The sequence below is a fragment of the Pristiophorus japonicus genome, chromosome 1 (genome assembly GCF_044704955.1).
Source record: "Pristiophorus japonicus isolate sPriJap1 chromosome 1, sPriJap1.hap1, whole genome shotgun sequence".
Taxonomy (NCBI): domain Eukaryota; kingdom Metazoa; phylum Chordata; class Chondrichthyes; family Pristiophoridae; genus Pristiophorus; species Pristiophorus japonicus.
This window is the reverse complement of record NC_091977.1, coordinates 195,833,308-195,844,241: the sequence shown is the minus strand read 5'-3', so window position 1 is coordinate 195,844,241 and position 10,934 is coordinate 195,833,308. Positions and strand designations below refer to the sequence as shown.

The 10,934-nt window shown below is 37.9% G+C and overlaps 1 protein-coding gene across 1 annotated transcript; it reads left to right on the top strand.

Moving 5' to 3' along the window:
• The first annotated feature begins 4,369 nt into the window (after positions 1-4,369).
• Positions 4,370-5,359, top strand: foxd1 (forkhead box D1). The gene has a single exon (XM_070868340.1). The coding sequence runs from the start codon at positions 4,370-4,372 to the stop codon at positions 5,357-5,359; it is 990 nt and encodes a 329-aa protein (XP_070724441.1).
• Positions 5,360-10,934: the final 5,575 nt, after the last annotated feature.

The window sequence follows — 10,934 nt, the reverse complement described above, 5'->3', positions numbered from 1 at the left end:
TTTGGGTGAGCTCAAGTTTATGGAAGGTGGAAGATGGGAGGCTGGCCACGAAAGCACTTGAGTTGTTGAATCTGGAGATAACAAATGCATGACTGAGGGTTTCAGCAACAGATGAGCTGAGGTGGGGGCTTAGACTGACGATATTACAGAGGTGGAAGTATGTGGTCTTGTTGATGGAGAGGATATGGGGTCGAAAGGTCAGCTTAGGGTCAAATAGGACAGCGAGGTTGCAAACAGTCTGCTTCAGCCTGAGACTGTGGCCAAGGAATGGGTTGGAATCAATGCCTTGGGTACAGAGTTTGTGGCAGGAGCCACAGTCAATGGCTTCGGATTTCCCAATATTTATATGGAGGAAACTTCTGCTTATATGTACTGGATGTCGGACAAGCTCCTTAATTAGCAAGAATACACACTCATATTAGAATGAATTCCAATTTAGCTAAAAGTTAGTCATTGATACATACATATTTTAAAAGATATAAGGAGTAAACTGAAGAATAACAGAGCCACTAAAACAAGTCTAGCCGGGAAGTTTTGTCCCAGAGTGATGTATATGTAATAGCACACAGAAAGTGGGGCTCACTTAATCTGTTGAAGGTTTACTTTTTAGTTTGTAACGCTGATAGTAAAGAGTATCTTAAGTAATCAACGTTTCCTCATGTATATCGAAATAAATTGATACAGGACAGCAACAGAAAAAAGACATTGAGACAGACAGAGGGGGATAAATAAAAATGAATTTGAATCAACAGAATACATAATAATCTTCTTTCAAGAATTGAAGATTCTTGTAATTCGAGACTGGATTTCCAAAAACATGAAGAAGGGTAGCACATATCACATTGTATGCAGCTCGAAATAGTCTCTTCAAGAGGAACACTGTGAATATTTCCCCGCAATACAAAAGAAGGAAAGTTAATTCCCGACTTTTGTCTGCACGACGCTCATCTAAATATCACGGAAATCTGAACAACGCGTTTGATGCTTTAGCCAGAATGGACATCTTTCGTTAACAACGGCGGCAGACATGATCAAGTTGTTGCCCACACAGGCCCAACAATATAGTTAAAAGTTTGCTAAAGAGCTCCTTCGTCCAATATGCGCGTATTGTAATTTATCTATCTTCGAAGTTCCTTCTGCATGTCAATAAGGAATTGTCTAACTATTGCACATACAGTATATGCGTAATCACACACGAACAGACGAAAAACATACAGCAGAATTGATGGTGCTGTGGCAGTGATAGATGGCGCTCCGGAGCAGGATGCGTTGGATCATTGGACAGAAGTTGTTTCACTGGAACTGAACACAAGTAAGAGAGGTCAGCCAATGTGTTTCATGGGAAAGTACATTTGACTTCTTTTCGGATCAGACATTTCCATTTATTTAGGTAAATTATAATACAGAGTAAGTCGCAATCTCCCAATAGTTCAGGATATAAGCATTAACATATGGCGTTCGATAAATCATAATATAGACCTTATTAACTTGTTTTATCAAAACGATACGCCAAATCGTGCAGTTTCGAATTCCTAATGAAATATCATTGCGACTTAAAAATAGCAATTAAAATTGGTAAAGCTTGTATCTTTAAAAATCACATTATATGAATTAGACCACTACACACTGTCATGTAAGATCTTTTCAAATACTTGTATTCTTTCCAAACCATTATATAATCTTAACACAAGACTGAATTCAAAGACGAGTTTCTCTTTGATTTTGCAGATACAGAGGAACACGTTCTTTTCAGTTCAATGCACAATGTAGTGGATTCCATTCGTTCAGGCAAAACGTGAATGATGTTCACGCACTATATCATGACGAAAAACACCTACTAAGCACCGGTAAAACCACAACTAATGTGATTTTACCAGAACAAACGCAAAATGACAAAACAATTCTTCACATCTCACATCAATCAAGTACTAAAACGCAAAGAATTGGTAAGAGAGCACAACCCGAAGATCACTCAAACAATTCTCTGCTAACATACCATATTTTAAAATACAACTTTTGAAAATCACTTCCTCACAGTTGTTTTTTTCTCTCTCTGGTGTTGAGCCTTTTGCCTAATGCCAAATGAAACATGAAAAGAACAATATTTATGTTAACTTTGTATGAACCAGCTTCTATTAATCTTATAGTCTAGCATATAATGAATAATGATGTTATGGAGAGCTGAGGTTCTTTTCCTTTCGAAAGAAAATCTGTCAACGTTCTCCTGACAGCGTCTCTTATATTGTAATTTGAATGCCGACCTTTTATGCTGTGATTCTCATTCCGCCTAATGTTGCGCCGTGACCGTTTTTCCAGTTTTTACTTATATTTATGTTGGTTTTGTAAAGCTTTAGGGGTTTTGTTGCATTTAACATGTCCGTTCTCACCCAACTTTATCTTTCAGTACAAACTAATAAAAATGTCTACTGTACAAAGCTGCTTATATATTTATTTCTACCAAGTACTTATATCACACAAATTAACATACAGTTTAAATATTTCTTCAAGAAGAACGTTGTATATATTTGTCTGCTATAATTAGTAATGTTCTTGTTTGAAACAGCCTATCATATTTCATTGACCTGTGTTTCCTGGATCTCCCTTTGTGCTCGACATCAGGTAGCACTGCATTTACAAACTTGATAGCAGAAATCTAAACCTGGATAACAATACGGCAAGCAATCCAACAGTCTGTATTGTAATAGGAGCTGTTTTAGTCAAACATATGAAATTTGTGTTATTGGTTATTTCCATAATGATTTCGTACATTTATCGTCCATTTTCCATACCAATTCGGTTTACATTTATTGGTGTTCGAGAAAAGTAAATGCAGAAACAATTTTCTGTTGGTCTTCACAAGATTTAAGGCGAAATACATGTTAAGGAATTATGTTATTTACAGCAATTACCGTGATTTGCCTTACAGAATACACTGGCACAGGGTCGAAAGCAGAAGCCACTCTCATGTTAGCTCATAACTCGTTTTCTGCGATTCTTCCGTTAGTTAATATCTCCAGTTTATTGGTAGAAGGCGATGATGTATTTATTTTTATCAACATTTTTTGTGAAATTACTAAATGTTGGTAATGGGACGCATAGTTATTTAAGACGTATTTTTGTGGCGTTATAAGCAGTACTCGAACCGTTTGCTATATATCTCTAAATTACTATTGTGGATAATTTCGCTGCCCTGTACCGCACATTTCCTGTTATTTGCCATCGAGGTTAGGAATAGTTGCAAAAAGTTCCGATTGCCTCTACCTTTCTGAACCGGTACATTAAATGTAAATGTTGAACGTGCTCCAACAAAGTTTACTATGGAAATTACAAAGTGAGAAAATTAATTAAAATTGAAGTATGGAAAGGAAGCGATTACCTCGTGTGTTATGGTAAATCCCCCTTGGGATGTTTCTTTGCTTTATATATTGTACAAACTTCATAGAAAAAAATGTAAAGCGCGACAGTCGGTTTTAATAGACCGCCAACCTACTTACCAAATCCACTGCATTGCAGGCAAACTTCAAAGGTGGCGGCGGCAATTAGGAATGCGCACTGTTTGCATTCGCCACAGTTTCTCCGGGGACCTTAAAACTTTATTGTTAAAAGAAAAATGTTTCTTTCTGAGCAAATTGCAGCCGAGAAAGGAAACCTAAACGTTTGGTTTTGTCGCTGCAATTTGCCGCCGGCCACTCATTAAAATACTCCTGGTTTCGGTTAAATCGATGAAACAATTCCTGCATTTATCATTACATCCTGTCAAAGTTTACATTCAATGAATTATATTTCCTCACATGGATTTAGAGAAATACTCTAACCCACCTCTCTTTTATACAGCCTTTAGTTTTTTTTTTAAACTCAAAGTGCACGACCTGAATAAAGAAACCTTATGATAATACTAAAGATATACACATATATAATGACACTGAACTTATATATAGAGAGAGCTGAGCGCACTGTCCATTACTTATTTATCGTGCTGTGCTGTTCGATATTTTGAAGGAGGAATGTGATAAGATTTTCTAATTCCGTGGTGACGTTTGGAGCCATGTGATCTCTGCTGTAATATAAGGCTACAGAAAGACCCGCCCTCCTTCCTTTGCTTACAATTTGTGTTTGAGTTCTCGCCTTTTTGGTGATTTTTACATTCCCTAAGAGAGGCTGAAAGAGGATCTATTTCAGTTTATTCGAGACCCGATTGATCTTTGGAGCCGAGGCTATAAAGGAATTGAGAAAGTTGGCAGGAGGGACAATTTCCTGTTTCAGTTGCCTTTTTTGCATGGATTCCTTATGTGGGAAGCTGTTGGTAGATTGCTGAGAATCGCCCCAGAGCCTCTCAGAGCAGCTCCGAGCCCCTGGATCTGTTTGTATTATGACTCTGAGCTCTGAAATGTCCGATGCGTCCATCGTTTCAGAAGAGACCGACATAGATGTGGTGGGAGACGGAGCGGAAGGAGAGGAAGAGGAGGCCCAGGGGGGCAGCTCTTTTGGGGAAGTGGTGAGCCAAATGCACTCGGAGATCCTAACGCCCCGATCGCCTTCCTGTGTGGATAGCCCATCGAACCGGGACCCTTACAAACCAGCCAGCAAAAACCCTCTGATAAAACCTCCTTACTCTTACATAGCCTTAATCACAATGGCAATCCTCCAAAGTCCAAAAAAGAGACTGACTCTGAGTGAGATCTGTGAATTTATCAGTAATAGGTTCCCCTATTACAGAGAGAAGTTCCCCGCCTGGCAAAACTCCATCAGACACAATTTGTCCTTAAACGACTGTTTTGTAAAAATTCCCAGGGAGCCTGGTAATCCGGGCAAAGGCAACTACTGGACACTCGATCCCGAATCTGCAGATATGTTTGACAATGGCAGCTTTTTACGGAGACGAAAACGGTTCAAAAGACAGCAATCGGCGGATCTGCTCCGGGAGCACGGTAATTATATTCCTGCTTATGGTTACGGACCTTACGGCTGTGGATACGGGCTTCAGATCCAAGCTTACCATCCTCATTCTGCCGTTTTTGCCTTTCAGCACCCTTCAAGGCAGGCCCATTCCATCCCCCCGCCGTCCATGCTGCCCGCAAACGAACTAGCCAGGAATTCTTTCTACCCGCAGCTTAGCCCTACTCTCCCCTCAGTGCAATCTGTCAAACACAACTCAGCCATATCAAGGTCCCCTTTCTCCATAGAAAATATCATCGGGGGCAACGCCAGTCCAGCCAGCTGCTCATCCCAGTCTCCAGCCGTTCCTCTATTATCATCACTACCTTCCTCTTCATCGGCTCTGCCAAGTCTACACCAAGAGACTGTGATACAAAATGCAGAGAACTTTAATGGTAGGATTCCAAATATTAACGGCTGTTAATAAAATATAATGCACGCCTATCTGAAGGTAGGATTATTTTTGTACATTTCTATATGTCAACAGAATAACGGACAGTCACGAGTTCAGCAGACTTAATCCTGTATATATATTTATATACATTTCCAAAGACTTGAGCTGGAATGCAGAAATATCTGTGAAATGTTATGGTAAGGAAAGAAACATGTTAACTGGGTCCTGTTTCTAAATCTTCAGTGATGGTGTGTATAGGGCATCTCAGGTGTAGAAATTCAACTTGACGCAGAAAATCAAATAGTCCATTGAAGGCAATACAAAGCAAATCTGTTTTTGAACGACATGGGGCCATCTAATGGTTTATCGAGCGCTCACTATGTACAGTGTAAGAACCTTCTCTTTAAAGAATGTAAAGGGGAAATAAAACACAGAACAGATTTTTAAAGCTGTGAAACAGAAGATTCTGAAACGCCGATTCAGCTGATATTTTTTAACCTGTGTTTTGTATATGGATATTACGTTTTATAGACTCTGTACCTCTCTAAAGCAAAAATTGTTTAAGAAATGGATGCCGGCGAACATTCCTGTATTATTTTAATGCAATATTTTCACACTTTTCTTAAAAAATAAAATCTATAATTTAAAATATTTCTCGGTGTGTTTGCTTGAATTCATTAGTAAGAAAGATAAATTTCAGTGTCGGCATATTGGATTATTTGATATTTGAAATGCGATGTTTAAATGATTTTAGCGAGTAAGAATAATTTCTTAAATACTTAAGTTACATTTACTGGTAAAATTAGATTTACAGCATAGATTGCTAATACAGCCTATAACAAAAATAGATTATCATTAAAAGGTCCATATCGAACTGATAGGCCCCAGAAATGCAGAAGTTATCAATAATATTGTATGAAATAATATAGTTCGGGGAATCTAAAACTTTGGTACACAATGCACTGTTTTATTTGGAAGGCCCATACAGAATGATGAAAAATTGTGAAAGTGAAAAGAACATTTTGATATTTTAAGAAAATGCTAAATGCCGGACAATTATATAGGAAACACATTTTTTTTCCAGTTTGAACGTATACTTTGGTTATTACCTATTTCAAGTTCGTGGTTATACTCTTGTGTCTCTTATATTATTATCTGAACCTAATGTACCAGGCATGAATATATTTCCATTACGTTATTTAAGCTAAAAAGAGCTAAGTTACTGTGCTCGGAGTTTGCTGCACCATTTTGAGACTCTTTTTGTGTTTCAAAGTGCCCCTGTCAACTTGACAAGCAGAGACAGTTTTACCAACTCTCTGTTGGGCGGTGATAGCGAAATGCCATTGCCCATAATTTTAATGAATGTAGTGCACGTAATTTCAACAACCCCGTGTGCGCATTGTGTACTTCAGTTAATGCGAGATTTTGAAAATGTTTTAACCTCTACAATTTCATGCTGTATGATATAAGGTTCACACACATCAAACGATTTCATTGAATCATTGTTCCAAGTGGTGACTTTAAGAAATAAATGAAAGTAAAACTAACAAAATGTAAGAATTGAAACGTGAGGGAAGTAAATTTCTTCCCCCCCAGCCTGCTCTGCTAGAATCTTGACTGATCGCTCAGTAAATATTCACTGGCATTTAGTCTAATTATGACATACCCAGCGACATTGATTTTAGAACTGCATAATCCTTTGGCCTAAAAATGATTTGGCCTAAATAGTAATATGTGGTGCTTCTCAATATTCTTATTTGAAATATAACATTTAGTAGACTTGTTATAGAAATATTTAGGACAAGGAAACCATATCGTATAATTATATTGAATAACCTCACAAACAAATTATCTGCATTTAAAACATCTAACTTGTAGCAAGTAAAAATAATCATTTCGACACTTAGCAAGAGCTGATCATCTAGACCGGGCAAAATCCTGAATCGACTGCTGAGGTTCTGACTTGACGAGATCTGGGATTATTAACCTGATTTGAGTAAATTGGTTCTATTGCATATTAAAAATACTAATAATCTTCAGGGATTTCTATTCACACATTCAATTAAGTGGAGTAAGTAGTCGATTATTACAGAATGTGTTTAGCAGGAATATAATTTATGACCTTAAACCTTGACATTTATTTAATAATGGATTCAGATATTGCGGCGTGAGTTTCCTTCCACCTGCAATAGTAAAGTGCGGGGCGGGGGTGGGGGGACAGGTTGGCAACACTAAGCGTCAATATTAATAGTCGAAATAATATCAAACGGGAAGCTCCGCCCACTGAAAGTGACAAACCCCAGTAAAATGTAGTGAAACAGATCGAGGTCATCAGGCAAGGAGAAAGTAGAACCAATCAATAAATGCATCATTCAACGCCAAATTATTTCACATTCTAATAATTTGCGACGGGTAATATCTGGATTTCATTTCACACAAGAAACACGACGAAACCAGTTTTTATTACAGTTAATTGTACTTCTAAAAGTTAACAGTCGTTACTTTATAGCCAGCAAGAATAAGCAGATGGACTATGTACAAGTAAATCCAAAGTCGTGAATGGTTGTATGAAGAGTCGAATTGTAAAAGACAATCGTGACAGTCTTTCTATTTAGTACGTTGCAGGTGTGACAACAAAGAACGTCAATATTTTTTGCAAAGGGATTTCCTTCAGCATATCAATAACTCATCTACTCTTCTTTGAAGCACAATAGGCTGTAGTAATTGTTTTACACGTTGGAGGACATGTCTCAACAAATAGACACTTGCTATAAAAGCAGATAAATCAGCACTGCTATCTTCCCAACAACCAGGAGTACAATTAGTGCCTTAGGTTGCTGAGCCTTTTTACTTACACTCTGGAAATCTGCAGAGTTCTGCTTCTCAAGCCCCATTTGTTGCGGAAAACGGATTCAGAATAAGTGCCAGGAGCTGGAAGTAAATTGATTTAAACCGCCATTATAGACACATCACACCACGGTTCACTCACGACATGAAACAGAAGGACTAGGGGCACGGAAAGATTACAAAAAAATAAATTAGGCTATTGACGCTATTAGGTTGAAACTATTCTGACGGTTTACTAAACACACACGCACACACATACACATACATATCTTGTAATTAGACTTAAGTTGAAAATTGTAAGCTATCTTCTGAGCTTTTTGCAACTTTTTCCTCGGAAACTTTGTGCAACTTGTGCTCTTACTCGGGCTATTGTGCGCATGTGTGTGCTGGGGAGAGATGGAGGAAGACATTCCTTTCAACCGCACAGAGCAATTATTAAGGTCGCCTTCTTCCATAGTTCCAATAAATATAATTAATGCGGCCCTGTGCCAACAATAAAGTCGGACAAGTTTTGGAAAAGGTGAAATCCTCGTCTTTTGTGAGGTTCGTTAAAAATCAAAACTAAATACAAGCATTTGTGTCAGAATCATTTCTTGCCGCACCAAGAGTCGCAAGAGCTTCGGTATCTGCCTTTCAGGGTCTCTGTTCTGTCTATTCGTCCGCTCGGCTCTTCCTTTCATGTTGTAATAACGCAGACATGTCAGAAAGATGAACGCGCTTTACATTCAACGTGACGTTTTATGAAGTACATTTGGAATTCGGTTTCATGTACTGTAATATTAAAATATTGCAGACACTCTTATAACAATCATCATTTACAGCATTGCACGCCGGCTTGCTGTAAACCGGGAGCTGTGAGCTGGAAGTCGAACATCATTTAATGACGCTTCTTTAAAAGTATATGATCGAATAGAAATTATTTAATCGTACCATCCATCTAGATATTTATTTATCCATGTATATACATATGTATACATAGAATGTATACAATTAGATATATAGATAAGAAAAATAAAATCCATGTTAATACATTACCATTTTAACCTGTAGGCCCAAGGCATCATTTCTGAAGCAATAATCAATCAGACACTGTTTTTGCTGCGGGTGTTTAGCATAAACGGAATTAATTTAACATCACTAGTGGTGAAACTCATGTCACTGGGTTACTGTAACAAATTTCAAAACCAAAATATTTAATTAGTTTTACATCTCTAGGAAACATATTAATTTATGTTTTCATTGGTTGGCCACGTGCTATGTCGATTTATTTCCTACAAAATGGCTCAGAACGACTGTAAATTTCCTTTGAAAATCATAGACCATCTGAAAACACCATGGTGGGAAACGCATATAAAAAAACAACCGTCTCCATTTATTTTGTAAAGATCACTTCAAAAGTTTTTCACACCGTGCATCCATGTTTCAACATTGTTCGGCCGATATGCATAAAACGAGTAGCGGCTTTAAATCAATACGCAGATTGTATTGTCAGAATATTAGTTCATTGAAAGCTTTGTTTTATATTTGAAATTAACTTTGTACCCACAAGCAAAGATTCCATATATCAATGTGGTTAGTGCTGGCCATGTTTCACTCAGCTGTAAGGAAACAGAGCAACAAAATAGTGACTGCAGACTAATCTAAACTACAAGCGTATTCAAAACCTAGTGTCAGCTTCAAAGAGGGATATTCCACTTGAGTTAGAGATCCCATTAGTCCAGGCGCGCTGGGATGTGTTTCCACTTATTTTCTTGTCTGTGAAAAATGTAAGAGTAATATAGGGGTACATGACATGATTAACGAAGGACATGAGGAACAAATTGCATTTGCGTGCGGTGGGTCAGGCAGACACTTCCACCTGTACTAATACGGCTCAAAATGTAACTTCCATCTTACCGCTCATCCTCTGTGCAGTTGCAGGTTACGGGGCGAGCGGGAAAAAATAGATAACATTACACTTAAAAAAAGAAAATTCAAATTAGATGAGCAGCCCGCACTTCAGGTAGAGTGGGCTTTTACTGATGTCCCCAAAGACTTCATTAGAATCACACTTTTCCGAGAGACCACTCCATCTGACAATGCTTAACCTAGTTTATTCAATTTGGTTAAATTCTGTTTGAATTTTCAATAATTACCCTCATCCCCGTGTGTAGTCTCTAATGAATGTTACAGATCTACGGGTCAATGCAATAATAACAAGGGCCTCTTCCATTTTTAGAATACGTGGCGTGATTTACTGCGTTGATCGACTTCGCCGATTATGTGGTTGTTCTTCCGTTTTAGTCTGCACTTTCGCATTGACATTTTTAGCAGTAACTTCTTATTTGAACAAATCCCATTCCGGTTCAAACCGTGCAAAGCTCTTGATTTAAAGTAATTCGCCCATCGCTTTATTATGTTACGTCCGCGAAGCGTTTACAGAAGCGGTAAGGTCAGCTGTGAATGTTGAAGTCCAGTTATTTTGTGGATTGTGAAAAATGTTGCCTGATCTTTAAAGGTTTTCGGCAAGTAGAATAAGAGAAGAAAATTAAAATCTGGCTTCACACTGAATGAAACATAAAACAGGCAAGCACTGGAACTATAGCTCTACTGAATTTTCACAGGCCACAAGAGGACACCAGTTTCATCTGGGTCGGCATTACACACAGTTGACTTCAGGACAAGATAATTAGGATATCCCTGATCAGATTTAAGACAAGCAGATCGTGAGAAAACAGATATTTCTTAAAAAAATTATACCACTTTAAAATCATTGCAC